At 42.9% G+C, this 19,213-nt stretch overlaps 1 protein-coding gene across 4 annotated transcripts in view; it reads right to left on the reverse strand.

Annotated features, from left to right (window-relative positions):
• Ankrd26 (ankyrin repeat domain containing 26) overlaps window positions 1-770 on the reverse strand; it is a 69,421-nt gene extending 68,651 nt beyond the window's left edge. For 2 of the 4 annotated variants that reach the window (XM_006237217.5, XM_008763271.4), the window contains exon 1: window positions 262-724. In XM_006237217.5, the coding sequence (XP_006237279.1) occupies window positions 262-506 (245 nt within the window). In that variant the 5' untranslated portion in view covers window positions 507-724. Of the gene's footprint in view, window positions 1-261 lie in introns of all 4 variants that reach the window. The other 2 variants (XM_039108799.2, XM_232319.10) reach the window with 2 other exon arrangements.
• Window positions 771-19,213: the final 18,443 nt, after the last annotated feature.

The following is a 19,213-nucleotide window of genomic DNA, read 5'->3' on the forward strand; positions in this document are numbered from 1 at the left end:
TCATTTTACAAGCCAGGAAAGGGAACTGTAAGTGGATTAGAAACCAGCTGGAGTGATTTTGTGGCCGTCCTTGCTATTCATACAGGGCGGGGCTTAGACCCCACCAAGATTTAGGCATTCAGAGCAAGCTGGGAAGAGCCAAGCTTCCTTAGTGAAAGTCAGACTTGGGCTTCATCTTCCAGTCCCAAAGCCAGACAAGGTGCTTGCTTCCCCCACCAGCCTCGTCCCGCCCCCCTAGCTCGAGGGCCATTTTTCTTTTACCTGTCCTTCTTGTCTCTATCGTTCACACCACTTTTCCCAAGGATAAGGATATGCTGCACTTTGGCTACGTCACCCACGCTTGCAGCCTTGTGGATCTTGCCCATATCCTTGTCGTGAATGTGGTACCTGGGCACGTGGGAGCCACTAGCATTCTCACGTCCAAAGCCCACGCAGTTGCTCCGCGGGCGTGCAGAGGAGCCTAAGGGCGATGGGCCCTTATTCCTGAAGCCAAAAATCTTCTTCATGGCATAAGGTACGCCCCTCACAGGCACCTTCTAACCCACGTGGCGTCGGCTGCCTCCACAACGCAGTCCTAGCACTTACTGAAAAGCCAGCCTAGTCTCACAGGATCCCAACCGGAAAGACGCTGCATGGCCCCGCAGATTTTTAAAGCACAATAATCGCCAAGCAAAGCTGCAAACTAGCAACCCGCGCCTTTCCAGTCCCCGCGCATGCTCACACAGGCACGGCAGCGACCGGTGCCCAGCACGCATGCGTAAGGCCAGGCTCCGCCTTCTCCGCTGTGCCAGAGTTCAGGACGTTGCAACACAGCGGGTTTTCTAGCCTCCGGTTTAGCGGGTGGTGGACCGTGTCGTCCCAGCGGCCCGGTCTAGCCTCGGTTTGAGCATGATCGCTGCAAGGTTTCTACAGGAACGGGGGCACTCACCACCGCGGAGCCCAGTCCCAGCACTCCTGGACTGCTTCGAGGGGCGCCTGGCAGATGGGCACAGATTCTTCTAGAGCAGCTGGAGCCCCCGCCTTCCTGCTTAGCTTTGACCTTGTGTTTCAGTGGTAGTTAAAGGTCATGGGGAGCAAACCTATTAGACCCTAGGCAGGCGGATTTCAAAAAGGAAAGTAAACTACAAACAGCACACATAAAACTGTGGCGTGGAAGACTAAGGAAAGAGATTTTGTTAAGCTAATCCGTTAAGTAGTTTGGGAATTAGTGCAACAAATTCCCAAATTCATAGCCTAAAGAGTCGGTGTACGAGTTAGGCGAGTTGATGGAAGATAAGAAGTTGTCTATATTTGGGGCCTGAGTGAAACGACGTGACCTTAAAATTTTGGACTTAGAAAAAATAATACTTAGTAAACTTTTCTAGTGAAAGTATTCACCTTGACGTTTTCAATCATTAATAAAATTTGTCGATCTAAAACCACAACACACCTCAAAGAGAGTAAATACCGTTTGTTCTGGAGCGTAATATGATACCCAGTGGCCCAGGAGCACAGATTCAGGCTACCCTAAATTTTGTTAGGTGTTCTAATTTTAATAGAAACGACAACAAATCACTTTTCAAATACGTTGGTGGGTATTCAGGTAAGGGGGGGGGAATGTTGTTAAAGCTCTTCAGATGGCATTTGATGAGTTTCTTACCCCTTTTGGCTGATGGAAGTGAGGAGTCCTAGTGAATGACGTTCCAGAGATTTTACCTAATGGTCATAAAGAAGCGAGAACAAGATGGCTCAATATAATTTGGTTCTGGACTTGGAACATTCAGCACTCGCTATGGGATCAGTCCCCATGGTACAACTTCTTTCCAGGAATCATAGTACTGAACAGGGGATTTGGGATTTACCTCAGTGGTAGAGCTCTTAAGTGCCAGGTCCTGGGTTCAGTTGGAGAGACAAAAACTTAGTACTGCACAGTGTAGATCTGTTTTGCATGCTGAACTCCACTTGTAATGATTTGACTATTTTTTTAATTTGACTAATGATTTGACTGTTTTTTGTAATAAAAATTGAAATGTTTTATTACTACTGTGTGTGTGTGTGTGTGTGTGTGTGTGTGTGTGTGTGTTAACACACACTCTGACCAGAGCTAGCCTTGAACTTTAATGATTCTCGTGCCTCCGTCTTGGAAAAGTGGTGTTTTGGGTGTAGACTATACCTGCTTTCTCTCTCTCTCTTTTTTTTTAAAGATTTATTCATTTATTATATATAAGTACACTGTAGCTGTCTTCAGATACACCAGAAGAGGGCATTGGATCTCTTTACAGATGGTTGTGAGCCACCATGTGGTTGCTGGGAATTGAACTCCGGACCTCTGGAAGAGCAGTCAGTGCTCTTAACCACTGAGCCATCTCTCCAGCCCCACCTGCTTTCTCTCTATCACACTTCTCTGGCTTTGCTCTGGGCTGTTTACTACAAGCTAGTTATTCTCTGCATTTTGACCGGCTGTGGGTCGCCTTAATAACCTCTATCGGCCCCAAGAAGCTTCTTAGAGAAGGGGTGAGAACTGCGCTCACCTGTGGGTGTAAGGGTAAGTATTTAGAATGCAAGCACGGGGGGCTGGCGATGTGGCTCAGCCAGTAGAGCACTGCCTGCTCCAGCACCCGTGGATGATGACTAGCACTGGTCTGTAATACAAGTTCCAGGGGATCTGATGTCCTCTTCTACTTTTCATGGGCTCTGCATATATGAGGTACATAGACATACATGCAAACAGGACATTCATACACATAAAATGGAAACTTCGAATGTAAAATTAGTAGAGCATAGGGTCCTCAACCCCAACTGGTACATCTACAACAAAAGCCCTACAGATTTGAGCCTCAGAGACTCCATGGAAGGTTATGGGGTGGAATGACTGTTAGAACAAGAGGACCAGCAAACAACTGCCAGTGTCTTCTGGATATGAGAGGAAAGTGCACTCATAAAACCTCATCAAGGGAGTCTAGACAAGAACTGCATAATGACACCACCAATTGACATGCCAACCTGGTAGGGAAAATTACACAGCTACAGGCAATCAAGGGCTGCTGAGATGAGGAGAATCACTCTTTCAGGAACAAACCTGTATAGCTTATCTGATCTCAAATGGCCAGGCCTAAATACAAGCAACTCCAAAGGAACTCAGCAGGATATAAAAGGTGTGTGTGAGTGTGTGAGTGTGAGTGTGTGTGTGTAAAACAAAATAGACAAGATCATGAATTTGAAAGAGAGTGTGGGGGACATTGGACGAATTGGGGGGGGGGACACTAGGTAGAAATGTTGTAATACAGTACTGTATGAAATTCCCAAAAGCTGACTTCAGAGAACCAAAGAACCCTATTAAACATGGGGTACAGAGCTAAACAAAGAAATCTCAACTGAGGAATCTCAAATGGCCGAGAAACACCTAAAGAAATGTTCAACATCCTTAGTCATCAGGGAAATGCAAATCAAAACAAAAGAATCACAGACTGTAAGAACTGTAACAATCAGAAAGGCCCAAGTGGGGATGTTTCAATCTACTTAGAGGGTGTTTCTTCTTAGGGGAAGAAAATAATCATGGGAGAAGAGGGAGGGATCTGAGTAGGAGAGGGAAGGGGAAAGGAAAAAGGGAAACATCATGAGATGTAGGGTAGGTGGAACAGGAGAGAAGCCCTGAGGGCCAGGAGAATGAATGGAAATATGCAGTCCTGGGGAGAGAGAGGTGTGTCGGGGGAGGGGCTCTAGAAAGTACCAGACACCTGGGAGGTGAGAGACTCTCAGGACTCAATGGGGTGACCTTGGCCAAAATATCCAACAATGGGGAGAGGGAATTCAAAGAGTCCACCTCCAATAGATAGACAGAGATGGGGTTATCAACCCACAGTCAAAATTTCTAAACCAGAATCGTTCCTGTCTAAAAGAACTTCAGGGACAAAACATGGAGAAGAGATTGAAAGGAAGGCTGCCCTGTGATAGGCCCAACTCGGAATTTATCTCATGGAGGGTCACCAAGGCCTGACCCTATTACTGATGTTATGGTGTGCATACAGACAGGAGCCTGCATGGCTGTCCTCTGAGAAGCACTACCAGCAGCTGACGAGACAGATACAGATACCTACTCCTAACCAATGGTCTGAGGCTGGGACCCCTATGGCTGAATTAGGGGAAGGATTGAAGAAGCTGAAGGGGAGGATGACCCCATAGGAAGACCAGCAGTCTCAATTAATCCAAACCCAGGGAGCTCCCAGAGACTGAATCACCAACCAGGCAGTTTACACAGGCTGGACCTATCCCAGCCCACCCCTGCACATTTGTAGCAGAGGCCTGCTTGGTTTGACCTTGGTGGAAGAAGATACTTTTAATCCTGAAGAAACTTGAGGCTCCAGGGAAGGGGGATGTCTGGTGAGGGGTAAAGCACCCTCTCAGAGGCAAGGGGAAGGAGGAATGGGATGAGGAACTGTGGGAGGAGGGACCAGGAAGGTGGGGGTGGGGTTGGGCAGTGCTTGGAATGCAAATAAATAAATAAAACAAAAACAAACAAACAAACAAAGAATCCCTAAGTTCTGTACTTATCTTGAGTGTAAGTACACAGTTACAATGACACCATCACAGCAGCAGAAAGCAACCAGCATCAGCTATGGAAGTGGCACCCCCTACATTGGTAGTTGTCTGTTAAATGTAAGGTGTTTATTCAAATTTGGCAAGAGTTCTTTTTATTTGCATTAAATTTCACTGGAATGCAGTCCTTCCTCTTAGACCTTAAATCGATCGCCACAATTGCAATTATTGACATTAAATGCCTTCCTGATTTGTAGTTATTTTGCCTTCTCCTGGTTGATATCATAATTTCACTCAACACCTTTTCCTTTGTCAATATTCACAGCAATTTATTTCACTGTTTTCAATCAGTTTCTCATATTCTTTCTCACAAATTTTTCAATGTATTTTTTCAGTGTTAATGATTAAATTAAAAAAAAACTTATGTGTACGGCTGTTTGAGCCTGCATGATGTCTGTGCACCACATTTTTGCCTGGTGCCTGTGGAGACCAAAAAAGGATGTTGGATTCCCTTTGAATTGGAGTTACAGATGATTGTGAGTTGACATGTGTGTGCTAGGAATCGAACCTGGGTCTCCTGAAAGGCAACCAGTGCTCTTAGCCACTGAGCCATCTCTCCATACCCGTTAGTGATATTTTTTTAGGACTGGGTGCTTTGTAATGTTTTGTCTATTTCCTAAATACTATGATTGGTTATTTAGTCAGCGTGGTAGAGTATCATTCCTCTGTCCTCTTCTGCTTTGACATAAATGTTATTTTAAGTGGTTTCTCTTGACTTAGAATTTAAGTTTTGGTATTCTCTTGCATCCACAGCTGGGTATTCTGGGAGGGGAGGGACTGGATTTACTGGGGCTGCATCTTTAGACTTAGGCTTACAATTTCCCAGTTAAGACCTGTGTCTGTTTTCCACAAGTTCAGTTTCTTGCTACTTCCAGTACTGTGTGGTTCTGAGAACTTATGCAGATAAAAGACAAAACTCTATGCCTGATCCATGTACTCCAACGAGGGATTTCCATAGTTGAAAAACTGAAGACTTATCTTTAACCAAGTTTTTCTTTTTAATGAAAATTTACTAATATTATAGGAAAAGGTACTTTTTTTTTGTTGGTTTGTTTTTATATGAGTACACTGTTGCTCTCTTCAGACACACCAGAAGAGGGCATCAGATCCCATTACAGATGGTTGCGAGCCAACCTATGGTTGCTGGGAACTGAACTCAGGATCTCTGGAAGATAAGCCATCTCTCCAGTCTTCTTCCCCCCACCCCCTGTGCCCAAACAAAACAAAACAAAACAAACAAATTAAAAAAAACCATTTTTTCTAGTTCAGCAAATTTTAAATATTAAAGCTCCGAGAATAAGGTAAGATCTTACATGAGTGAAAAAGGGAATAGACCATGATGACAAGTTTAGAAAAACATTTCCTTTTCAAGTAATGGTTAAACGGCTTCTATCAAATTCGTACGAATGAACTTTATAGAGGACTTTATAATTAGCTACGTACATGCAAATCATACAGTTCTTGCTCCAGTATTCCTTTTTATCTTTTGCTAACAGTCATCAGCATTTATTTCTGACAGAGTCTCCAAGAAAAAGAAAAGCACATTCTATGCTCCATGAGGGAATTCATGTGGTTATTTATAATGCCTTAATCCCTGCATCATGGTTCAATTTCAATTTGTGAGACTCTTCTCACCCCTACCCCCACATTTTCACAAATATTGATACCAAGAAAGCACCCACAGACTCCTAAAAGCGGTTGGTGCTCCTTTATCTGCCTTTCGGTACCTTGGTGATGAGAGAGCTTGCTAGGCCTTCTCTGGGAATGTGGCGTGGATAACATGTTCTCCTTTTTCCTCCCCGTGCCTTGGAGATGGTGGTTGAACAAAAGGTTATTGAGTCTAAGTGTCAGACGTACCCAGCTGCATACTCTATGGCCCAGTTAGCACTCCATCTAAACAAGCTGGCTGAAATGACGTGTCATCTCCCACGCTGAGTGTTCTCCCTCCTTTAGAATCATACCCACATTTCTTATGTTCCTGCCAATACAAATGTTTTAAAGTTTTCCAACAATTTTACTGATTAAAATGTGTCCTCCTCAGCCATACTGTACACCCAAAGTTTTGAAGTACGCTGGGTTTTTTTCAAGCTGCAGGTTAGGGCAAAAGAAAGCAACTATGGAGAGCTCTTTCGCAGGCTTCTGATCCAGACATTTTGAGAGCATTTTCCAGAAAAGAAAGCCAGGTTTCCCTATCCTAAGTATTAGGGTCTCATTATTTTCTGGTCAAGACCCTAATCTTGCATCTGTACGAAAGCCTCGCAAAGGCCATGAATTCAACTGCTACTTAATCCAGCCACTTGCATAGTTGATTTTGTGTTTCATTTTCAACAACAATGGCCTTTCGGTTACCAGGAGTGAGGCTCTATCAGGGCCACCGTGGAACCCCTGAGTCTCAAGCTCTAAATGTGGGTATTTCTTTTTATTTCTTGAAGTGCTACACTGCACTCAGGAAATTCAATTACTTGCTGCAGGCTTGTTGCAGCACTGTCACCATAGCAACCAAGCAGCCCTTGGGCTCCCTAGGGAATTGCTTCAGTTAGTGTGATATCAAAACCAGGTCCAGGTGGGGATTCAATCACTTAAGAATAGAATGTATGGTATGCTGACATGTGGTTTCGCATGGCCAGAACCTCAGCAGTGTCCTCAAACCTGAACACATGACACGTTAACATGCCTATCCCTCTCACTGCTGAGAGTCTGTCTCCACAGACCACTCTTACTGCCAACTCTGTCAGGAACCAACCTGGAAACCAAAAGCACACTAGAAATGTGAACAGGATTTTTTTTTTAGCGTAAAGAATTGTAACTTAAAGAGGTCTTAATTATTGTCAAGTCCCTGAACACTAGTCTAGTTTCTGCAGTGGAGGTGACACTCCTTTGACGTAAATGTAAGGTAAAAAAAAAACAGGGAAAGAACTCTCTGCCCCTGTCTTGACCCCAAGCCCAAGACCAGGACCAAGGGAAAACACTTTGCCCTTGGCTTGCCCTGGAGCTCCTTAGACTTGGAAATCCCTCTTCCTGCAACTCAGAATTAATGGCCAGACAATTCTTCCTGCCACGGACTTTTCCGCTAGCTCACTGCGCATGCTCCAACCCTCCCCCGACCCCCAACTCTGCCGTCTCTGTTCTAGGTCTGTTCTAGGTCAGAGGCAGAGCCATTCTGTGTCTTTCCCCAGTAAAGCTCTTGTGTTAGGTTTGTTGCATGATGTGACTTTGAGGTATCCCTTGGCTTCCGACTGCCAAGATGCTCTTGTGCTAGAAAAACCCTTGCAACGGGTGCCCTGGAGGACAAGGTAGGAATCATAGTGACGATCTCCTATCCCCCAAACCATAAAGCGCTTCAAGGAGTTCCTTCATTTTCCCAACAAGATGCTCAAGATGACAGCCACATGCAGAAGGTTACACCATCCATCTCTAATTCTAAGAATCTCTTTGAATTCTCTTAGAGGCCAGATCACCTGTGTTTGCCGACTTTCTTCACCGATTTCATAGCCAAATGACAATTTTTAGATAGGTGAAACACAAGCATGTCCCATGATGCCTGTGGCCATCTTCCTCAGCCATAACCCAACTCCCTACAACTAATGCTGACAACCTTTGTCCCATGGTCCATTGAGGTTTTTCTCTCAAATTTTTATTTTTATTATACTCTCAGACCTTTGTGGTGCTATGTTCCCCCTGTCACTGGGCATAGCTACAGGGAAGCAAAGTGTGGGAAGCTTGATTGTGGTTGTCTCAAGCCCCTGCTGTCAAGTGTTGGGCTTCAGAGAAGGAAGACACTGCTCCGGGGGTGGGAAGACACAGTCTAAGATGTGCGTGTGCACGTGGGGGGCGGGAGGAGGGCTGAAGTTGGGCTTTTCTGACTTCTAGCCACCTAGTTGTCACTAGAAAATCTTACAGCGAAGTCGGGAACAAAGGATAGGGGTTCACAACCTGCGATGAGGCTAGGACTGTTGGGGGCCTGCAGGCTGACAATGGTGAGTAGCCCAGGGCCAGGGGAAAACAGCTTTGCTCATTGACAAAGGTAGCAGAGGTTGTCCGGAGGCGCAGAGAGGCCTTCTGTGGGATGATTAGACTATAGCTCTGTAGGTGAAGGCCTTCTCCCTGTTCCCTATGGTGGTGCTCGTGAAAGAGATAGTCAGTCCTTGGTTCTAAACTGTTTACTGGTTGTTCATCATGGAAAATGGATGTGTACCAACTTCTCAGGGTGGACCAGAGATTAAATACCTTTTGCAGGGAGGAATGTCTGGGAAGGGGAGCTTATTGGCTAAACCTTCAGGGCGTCTAGGTACTTCACTAGCCTGGAGAACTCTGCTCTGGGCCTATGTGACCATAGGTCACGTTTCCTTATGGCAGGCAAGTGTGGCACTTGTTCCAGGCCAGGAATCTGTCAGGGAGCAGGAAGCCACCTACTGTCTCAGATATATTTTCAAGTTTCCAGGGACTCAAACCCATTCTACCTTACCAAGTTTCCTGGCAAGATCCACTGTCCCACAGACCTTTTATTTTTCTATGGAGTGACAGAAACATTGTTTTCTGTCCTATTGACCTTTTCGTTTTGTCAGGAATTGAAGTCCAAATGCTTGTGTTTCCTAACATTTCCTAGAGAAGCACTGCCTGAGGAACTTGTCCAGTGCATTTTCATGGGCCTCAACTCCTCAGAAGTAGATTCAATAGACCTAGGTACCTAAGTATAGAGAAACCAGGATTGGTGTGGGTTTGTTGTTGTTTGTTTTTTAGTGGAGTCTTACTCTGTAGGCCAGACTACCATTGACTTTCTGGGACAATTCATCTGTCTCAGTTTACTGAGTGGTAGAATTTCAGGTATGCACCACCATACTTGGTTCCTGTTGTCCAGCTGTTTGATAGCAGAATGAGATGTTCCATCTTGCGGGGAAGCTCAATAAAACTGGAAGTTTAAAAAACAATCTCAAAATAGCTTCAGGAAGTTCCTGAAACTGACAAGATTCACTAGGCTCCTCCCTCCCCAGTGGATAAAACAGAAAAGACTGCTCAGAGTCACTCTCATATAAACCAAGCTGCAAAGAAGACTCAGCGAAGCTAAGCAGCAAAGATTCTCAGACAAGCCCAGCCACCGGGGCTTGGAGTAGGGATCAAACAAGCAGCCTGGAAGAAGCAGAGATCAGCTGAGCTACCTAGAACAGACCATCTAAGCTGCCTGGAAGAGGCACAAACCAACAGAAACACCTGGAACAGATGCTCTCTAAACCTGTCAAGTAACCCATGGGCTGTGTAGTATGTATGATACAGGTTCTCAGCTTTTGGGAGTTGTCACCCATGCTGGGATGGGCTTTGGTGATACAGTTGTCCCAGGGTCATTTCTGCTCTGGTGATCACTCAGATTCCTGTAAGGAATCCCAATAAACTCATTGGTTCACTAAGGTGGACTTTGGTGGTAACCATGAGCACCCTATTTAGTATATAGATGTGTGTGTGTGTGTGTGTGTGTGTGTGTTGTTGTTGTCATTGTGTTTCCTCAGGAAAAGTCTGTCACAAAATGGTTTGTAATCTGTGTTTGCATCAAGAATTGCAGGTTGTTTGACTGGTGCTTCAGGAGCCAGGTTTTGAGAGTATCTTATGCAAAATGGAGGTACATGTGCCACACTTGCATGTGTCCACTGTAGGAAGAGCTGCTTAAGTGGGTATCCAGAGCTGTGCCACGCAGACCATCACATATAACTGTGTTAGCGATGTTTTCTGGCTCCGAGATCACGTTAGACAGTGTGGTAGTGGATATCACTGAAGCTCTTGGGCTTAGCAGTCACAGCCCAGCATAGCTGATGAGATCGCATAGAACAGTGGCAGTATTGAGGTTTCTCAATAGTCAAGTCTTAATTCCCTTTCTCTTTCTGTGACATTTGATGGAAAATTATATACATGCAGCTGTAGCCAATTATAAATGAAAGTATCATTTTATTGTGAAATGTTGTCTAATAACATTCAGCATAGAGTTCTGTAAAGGCTGTATTGGAGCCTGCCTGTGGCTCACGGTCTTCTGCTTTGCTACTCCTCACAGCCTCAGGTCTTCACATTCCTGTGAAGAGAACAGCATGGGGACACTGCTGAACTAATTCACCATAGGACCATAGTAGGGATGCCATATGCCAATAATAGGGGAAACAAAATGTAGGATAGCAATATATGTGTATATGTATATGTATATGTATATGTATATGTATATGTATATGTATATGTATATGTATATGTATATGTATATGTATATGTATAGAATGCTTGTTTCAGCTCACTATAAGGAGGGGAGAAACTGTATAAAAGAATTTCATATGCCGTATTCATACACACACTATTTGCTACACAGCAATTCAGCTTACTAGCAACTGTGGCCTAACTAGTAGGTAACACTTCTGTCGGTCCGATCAGTAACCACATCTAGTTGGGGGACTATGAAGAGAAATGGGCAGAAGTAGAGGTCATGCAGGAACAGGTAGCTAAAGGCCAGACTAGATTTGCATGCCTAACACCCGTTATACAGAAGAGCGGCCCTACCCGTAAGGTGGGTGACCTTCACCTTGGTGATACTCGTCCACAGTGACACAACTTCTGCCATGAGTTATACCTCTCTCTTTACTCACACTCAGGAGAGCACACATGCCCAGCTATAACACAGCAATTTCATCGATTCTAGTCTAGTCGTTAAAAATACAACTTTGGCATTCGAATGATGAATGGCAACTTAAAACTTAGAACTGAGGGTTCTCCACCAATATGTGGTGATCCTGGCAAGCTTACATCTGCTGTGTCTGTCACAGAAGCAAGCGGCAAGTTCAGACAGGGTCGATCCTCTGCTCCTTTCTTCAGCCTTGGAACTCTGTATACTGAGATAAGGTCCTGGCAGTTGGGAAGGTTGAGAAGTTTCTGGAGGAGGGAGGGGTCGTTGGCCGATACCTGCAATTCCAAAAATCATCAATAGGAGACTAGAATGCTTCTCCCACTTTTGTAATTATATTCAAATTATTACACATATATTTCTTGGATTGTGGGAAAAAATTTCACAGTATATAGTCGACCACGGTAACAGTTTTCAGTCAGAGAGTTCAATAGCATTAATACCCCCATAGGCTTATACAACCATCACCATGGTCTTGTCTAGAAGTCCTTGATCTCACAAATCAAACCTTTATACTTGTCAAACTTTCCCCCTTGTCTTCCCCCAACTTCTTCAACCATCATCTTCTGTGTCTGATTTTAGCTACATGCAATACAGCATATGCGTGGAACCACCCCGGTGACTGCCTTGTTGCCCTGAGGCCCCGTCCTCCAGGTTCTTCTATCCCGCAGCAATGTATCAAACGTCCTTCCTTTCTCAGGTCAGACAATGTGGTGCCCCGTGCAGGCACTGGATTTCATGCTTCCACTCGACGGCTGATGGACACTCAGGTTTCTTCCCCGTTTTAGCTGTTACTAACGACTAAGAATCTGCTTTCAATTATTTGGATGTATCCAGAAATCGAATCAGTTGGTCACGCGGCAATTCTGTGTTTGACGGCCCGAGACGCCCTCATTCTCCATGGCAGTTGTGCCATTTTACCTTCTCCTTGACAGACTTTTCCTCCATCCCAGTCAATGTTTCCCTCCTGTTCCTTTTATTCCCTTGCCACTTAATACCAGTTGGTGGCTTTGTGTTGTCTTTTCAAAAATGATTAACATTTTGATTATTTTCTTTTGTGCTTATTAGAAGCACACATTTGGAAAAAATTACACAAGTTCTTCGCCAACTTTTATAATTTTATCAGTTATTTGGTTTCTGGCTGTTGAATATTAACCCTCTCCATATTCTGAATATTAATCTCTTATCTTTATTTTTTCTTTCTTTGTTTATTTGAGACAAGGTTTCTCTGTGTAGTCCTGGCTATCCTGGAACTCACTCTGTAAACCAGGCTGGCCCCAAATTCACAGAGTTCTGCTTGTTTCTGCCTTCTGAATGCTGGGAGTAAAGGCATGAGCCTCAAGTATCAAATGTTTGAGTTACAAATATTTCCTTCCACTCTCTAGGCTTCCTTTTAAAACATTTTTAAGCAAGGCCTTACATGTAACCCTATCTGGCTTCAAGCTTGGAATCCTGCTACTCCAGCCTTCTCAGTGCTGGAATTAAGGGCAGGAACCTTGACACTTAGCAAGGCACATTTGTTTTAAGATTTCTTGAGGGGCTGAGGATTTAGCTCAGTGGTAGAGCGCTTACCTAGGAAGCGCAAGGCCCTGGGTTCGGTCCCCAGCTCCGAAAAAAAGAACCAAAAAAAAAAAAAGATTTCTTGAAGTCCAAGCATTAGCCTATTTTTATTTTGCTATCTATTTCTTTGGTGTCACATCAAAAAGAGTCATTGTCCAATCCAGTGTCATAACTCCATTTCCTTCTAAACTATTTTGTAATTTTATCTCTTACATACATGACCTTCATTCAGTTTTGATACGGTGTATTAGATAAGGATAAAGCTTCATTTTTGCTCCCACATTGACATTGGAGTTTTTAAGACTTATCAGTCGAAGGCAATGACCTTTCCCGCAATGAATAATCTTCAGTCCTCCTCAAAGATGACTTATCACGTGCATGGGGGATTGTTTCTGGGGTCTCTGTACTGTCCCTTGGCCCATATGTCTGTGTTTAATCTATTAGTCTACGACCTTACAGCTTTCTGGGTTTGAAATAAGCAAGCATAAGGCTCTAGCTTTGCTCTTATTTTTCAGGCTGGTTTTGAATATTTGGATTCCTTCGTGGTTTTCTATGAATTTTAGAATGGATTTTTCTATGTTGGCAGAAAGTGTGATTGAGCGTTTGATAGGAATTGTATGGAGTTTTATGATTGCTTTGAGTAGTTTTGACATCTTATCTGCGAATGTGAAATGTGTTTCTTCTTCTTATGCCTTTTCATTTGGAAATACTTTGTAGTTTCCCTTGCGTAAGTCTCTTTTTTTGAAACTTCCTTGGTTAAATGACTTCCTACGCACTTCTTTCCTTTCCCCATTACTGTCATAGATGGGACTGTCTTCATAATTTCATCTCTATACCGTGTACTGTTGGTGTGTAGAAATGTGAGCAACGCAGGGATGCAGCACAGCGGTTCCGCTCTGGCTTGCGATGTGTAAAGTGAGGATTTTCTTCTCCCAACACCAAGAAAGCAAAGAAATGCAACTGAGTTTCCTGGGTTCTTTTTCTGCTACTTTGCAAAACTCATGGATTAGTCTAGATCTCCATGTGTGTGGAGTTGTTCAGGGCTCCTACATGCCTGCGGGTGACAACAGATGGCTTTACCTCATACTTCCCGAGTTGACGCCTTAAGTTTGTTTTAGCCACTCGCTCTGCCTCAAGCTCACAGCACTGTTTCGAATAGACATGGCGGGAGTGGGCATCCTCGACTTGGTCCCAGTCTCAGAGGGAAACGTCCGGCTTTCACCACTGAGTGTGTGATGCTCACTGTGGGCTTTTAATGCAAGACTTTTTATTATATCATGGTGGTTTCTTTATTTTAATAATTTAGTATTTTAAATTAATTCTTTAAAAATTTTATATACGTATACAATGCACTTTCGTCAGATTTATCTCCACTCCTCCTCATAATTCTTTCCAGTTTATTTAAAGGTTTTTAAATTTTACTGCTGCCCCACGAAATGCAGTTTGGCTGCATTTTTACAAACATCATCTTTTCTTCTCTTTCTTGCTTACTTGCTTCTTTCTATTTCTATCTTTCTCTCTCTTCTTCTTCCTCTTCTTTCTGCCCCCCGCCCCAGCTCTGGCTGTCAGGGAACTCACTAAGTAGACCAGGGTGACCTGAACTCATAGAGATCTGTCTGCCTCTGCTTCCTAAGTACTGGTACTACTGGTACCCAACTTAAAAATTTTAAATTGGTATACGTGACTGTGAGCTTCACTCTAACATTTTAAACAGAATTCATTTCTGTTGATTTTTCCTATTCCATAGTCCTTCCCAATTCCTTGTGCCTCCCTGACTGAACATCCCCAGTAGCCTCCTTTCTGCCCGTGTGTCACACATTTCCTGTTGCGCTGTCTCTTTAAGACGTCCTTTTCCTCTTGCATGTTCTCCTTACTATCCCATAGCCTATTCTGCACTCACACCCCTTATACACACGTAATAGACATTATAGGCTAGGATAGAGAGCTGCATATAGGATAGGATAGAGACTGCACAGAGAGAACATGTGGAAGGTTTTTTTTATCTTTTTAAGTAATTAATATAAGACTTTCCAGATCCACCCATTCTATTGAAATCTATAATTTTATTTTTTTACAGCTGAATAAAATTATATATAAAATGTAATATATATATATTACATTTTCCTTATCTAGTCGTCTGCTGATACACGTTTGGATTGATTCCATTTCCTCTTCCATTGTGAATAGTGCAGCAATAAACATGGACGTGCATGCATTTGTCTGGTAGGATAGACTCATCTCAGTCTATGCCCAGGAGTGGTATAGCTGGGCCATGTGGAAGTCTGTCTTTAATTCTTTGAGAAACCTCCTTAATGGCTATATGACTTTGCCCTTGCACCAGCAGAGGTTAAGTGACCAACTTTCCCTACATCCAAATCAGCATTTCATCGTCGGTTCCTGGGAAGTGGGGTTGAATCCCAAAGCAGTTTATTTTCCGTTTCCTGGGTGGCTAAGGATGTTGTGTACTTTCATATATACCTGTCTTCAGCCAGATCATAAGCCAGTGTGGTGGATTATGCCTTTACTCCATGCACAGGAGGTAAAGCCAGACTGAGCAGTTCCATGCCAGCCAGGGCTACATAGATCCATTTCAAAACCAAACAAGAAAACAAAATAACACACACAAAACCACCCACACGAACTATCTTATTTGCCATTCGTGATTCTGCATTAGAGAACTTTCTGTTCATTTTATTAGTATATTTATTGATTGGTAGCTTTGGTCTTTGGGGGTGTTTAATTTTTGTATATTTTAAATATTTTTTAAAGATTTATTTATTATATATAAGTACACTGTATCTGTCTTCGAACACACCAGAAGAGAGCATCAGATCTCATTACAGATGGTTGTGAGCCACCATGTGGTTGCTGGGATTTGAACTCAGGACCTCTGGAAGAGCAGTCAGTGCTCTTAACCACTGAGCCATTTCTCCAGCCTGTATATTTTAAATACTAACCCCTGTCTGAAAAAGATTTTCTTTCACTCGGTGAGCAATCTATTCAGTCTTCTGATAGTTCCCTTTGCTAGGCAGAATCCTTTTTTTCATGCGACACCAATTGTCAGTTCTTGGAGCTATTTCCTGTTTATAAGGTTCCTGCTTATATCCATTTTTTTGGAGTGTATTATCTATCTTTTTTTTTTAGCAGTTTCAGATTTTGCAAAAGATTCTAATTTCCTTTTTCTGCAGGTGGATACCCAGTTTTCCTGGTTCCATTTCCTGAGTGGCTTTTATATTTTATTTATTTACTTCCTTGAGATGGAGTCTGTCTGTGTAGCCCTGGCTGTACTGGGACTCACTCTGTAGATCATGCTGACCTTGAACTCAGAGCTCTGCCTGCCTCTGCCTCCTGAGTGCTGGGATTAAAGGTGTGCGATGCCACCGCTGCCCAGCTGTATTCTCTTTCAAAGGATCACTTTTAGTTATTTGTGGACCTTTGTGTTTTCATTTTTTCTGATTCTGTGAAGTTTATCAGTGTAATTTTAATGGCAATTTCACTGAATTTACAAATCACTTTTGGTAGGATAGCCATTTTCACAGTATAAAGTCTGCCAATTTGGGTGCACATTAGGTCTCTTTTCATTATCTAGCATTTTTAATTTTTAAAATGCCTTCAAGTTTTCATTTTACAGGTATTTAAGTGTCAGCCATTAGGATTATTCCGTGGTATTTTATTTTGCCAGGGACTATTGTGAATAGAATGTTTTTCTTTTTCTTTTCTTTTTACTTTTTTCTTCTTTTCATTTATTTATTTATTTATTTATTTATTTATTTACTTATTTATTTACTTATTTATTTATTTATTTATTTATTTATTTATTTATTTATTGGTGGGGTAGGGGTGGTAGTTCAGTGAGTAGCCCTGGCTGTCCCGGAACTCACTTGGTAGATGAGGGTTGCCTCTGCCTAGGATCAAAGGCCTGCACCATGGTGCCTAGTGGTTGGAAGGTTCTCAACTTGTTTTTGGTATGTGAATGCTGCTGGGTTTTGTGTTAGTTTTGTAATCTTGCAAATTTACTGAAACTATTAAATCTAGATGATTTCTGGTGGAATCTGGAGGTCTTTTAAGTATGTAATCATTTGCAGATAAGAATTCAACTCCTTCCTCTCCCAATTTTATATCTTTTGTCTTCTTGCTTTGCCCAACACCTACATGGACTGTACTAAATATGTGTGGAAAGAGTGGGCCCCTGGCTCTCTCCAGGTCTTAGAGGATGTGCTCTCCGCTGCCCTCTCTTCCTATAGTGTTGGTAGGCTTGTCAGATGCAGCCTTCGCTGCTGTATTTATGAAGATGATCATATGATTTTCCCCCTTTAAGACCAGATCTTTAAGATTTAAACTTTTTAAGAGATATCTGCGAGACTGTATACAGTTAGCTTGTTTCTAAAACAAAACAGAAATCCAAACTGTTCTGCCAATCCCTATCTTTGAATTGGAAAATTTAATCCATTCACTTTTAAAAGAATTATTCTTCGGGTCAAACTTCTGTTAATCTGCAGTCCATTTTCTACATCATACAGCACCCAAGTTAGGTGTCTTTATCTATCATTCTTCACTTTAATTCTTTTTTTGGGGGAGTAGGGTTTTGAGACAGGGCTTCTCTGTGTAGCCCTGGCTGTCCTGGAATTCTCTCAGTAGACCAGGCTGTCCTTAAACTTAAGAGATCCTCCTGTCTCTGCCTCCTGAGCTCTGGTATTAAAATGCGCCACTACCACCTAGGTTTTTCTTTCTATTCTTTTCTCCCCACCTCCCCGACCCTCTTTAGCTCTCTAATTTTTGAAACAGGTTCTCTCACTGACCCGGAAGCTGACTCACTGGTTAGCCTAGCTGCTCAGCAAACCCCACAGCCTTCTTGTCCCTAGTTCACGAGCTAGGATCACAGACTTGCCGTTCTAGCTGTATGCCAATTTACTGACTTCCTCTATCTACATTTTGCTTAGTTTAGATCATCAAGAAACTTAGCTCTCTGGATGGAGAGAACTGGTTCCTGAAAGTCCTTCTCTGACTGCCACATGTACTGTGAGGCTGCATGTGTGCAGTGAGGCTGTATGCCCTGCTCCCCTGCTCGGAGTGATGCCCTTGAAGCCCTCCATTAGTGATGTTATTATTATGGTTAGAATTAAGTATGACTGGGTTTGTGAAAAACCCCCAGGCAGCTGCAGAAGACTAATACAAATCTGGTGGTCAGGATGAATAATGATATGATAAAGCTCTGACCTCGCTGAGAAATACATCTGACGTCAAGATGCCCAATGTGATGACCTGTAACCTTTCTGATAAACCAACATCCTGTTGACATCAGCTGACCACACGAATACTGTGTCCTTGGCCTGCGTAAATGTTTCCCACTTGCCCCCTCTCTCTGTTACCCCTGTTATGGTATAAATTCAGCCTTGGGAAAAAATAAAATTGTCGCCTTGATCAGACTCTTGTCTTGGCGTCCTTCTTCGCGTCTCTTGTCCCCCATTCTCTTCCAGGTACCCTCAGCACCCCTCGTTGACATTCCCCCAAAACAAACAAACCAATAAATAAATAAATAAATAAATAAATAAATGAATGAATGAATGAATGAATGAATGAATAAATAAATAAATAAATAAATGTAGCATAGAGTAATCTTAGAGTAGTTTTTCCAGGTCTTATTCAGAGATGGTCTGTTGATTTTTTTTTCCCTTACAAATGAGTGCTACCTACCTATTTCTGGTTTGTTTTGTGATTCCTTGTTGCAAAATGAACAGTTGAATTTAAAAATGTGGTAACTTTTTACCACATTTTTACTTGTGGGTAAATCAGATGCCCCTCCCCCACATTTCTTATTATTTGCTCTTCCTTTGTGGGGTCTGGTTTGCTCGGTGGATTTTTTCCCTCTGTTTGTTTTTGTTTTGAGACAAAGTTTCTTTGTAGCTCAGGCTGACCTGAAATTCACTATGTAGGCCAGGCTAGCCTCAAACTCATAGTCACCCTAGTGCCTCAGGCTCCCAGAGTACTGGGATTGTATTATAAGCCTATAAGGAAAGAGTGTAAGCTTCTCACTCAGGGTCAGTTTCAATGGTGCATGATGGATAAACTTAGGCTTTCTTGCATCTTCTCTGAGACTAATCTTTCCTTGTTGTGGGCAATCGCTTTCTAATGGTCTCTAGCTGTACAGTTACTTTTGGATGCATTCATCTTTAATGTCTAGTCTCTGCTCCTGATGAGGGTTCAGTTCCTGGGCTGGGCTAAAAGCTGAACCAGCCAAAGTTAGGATAAGTTGGCTGTTGAGCATTCCTTCCTCTTTGGGGATTTCAAGGTGTGACAGACTTCAGAGGAGTTATAGGGAGTCAGAGTCCAGTAGAAGAGTCATTCTCTAAGCAGGAGACAGGTTCCTGATTTTCTTCCTCTGCTCTCCTGGAAGACTGCTTTTTTCATGGGGATTATTCTGGAAGCTTT

The sequence above is a fragment of the Rattus norvegicus genome, chromosome 4 (assembly GCF_036323735.1).
Source record: "Rattus norvegicus strain BN/NHsdMcwi chromosome 4, GRCr8, whole genome shotgun sequence".
NCBI classification, from domain to species: Eukaryota; Metazoa; Chordata; class Mammalia; order Rodentia; family Muridae; genus Rattus; species Rattus norvegicus.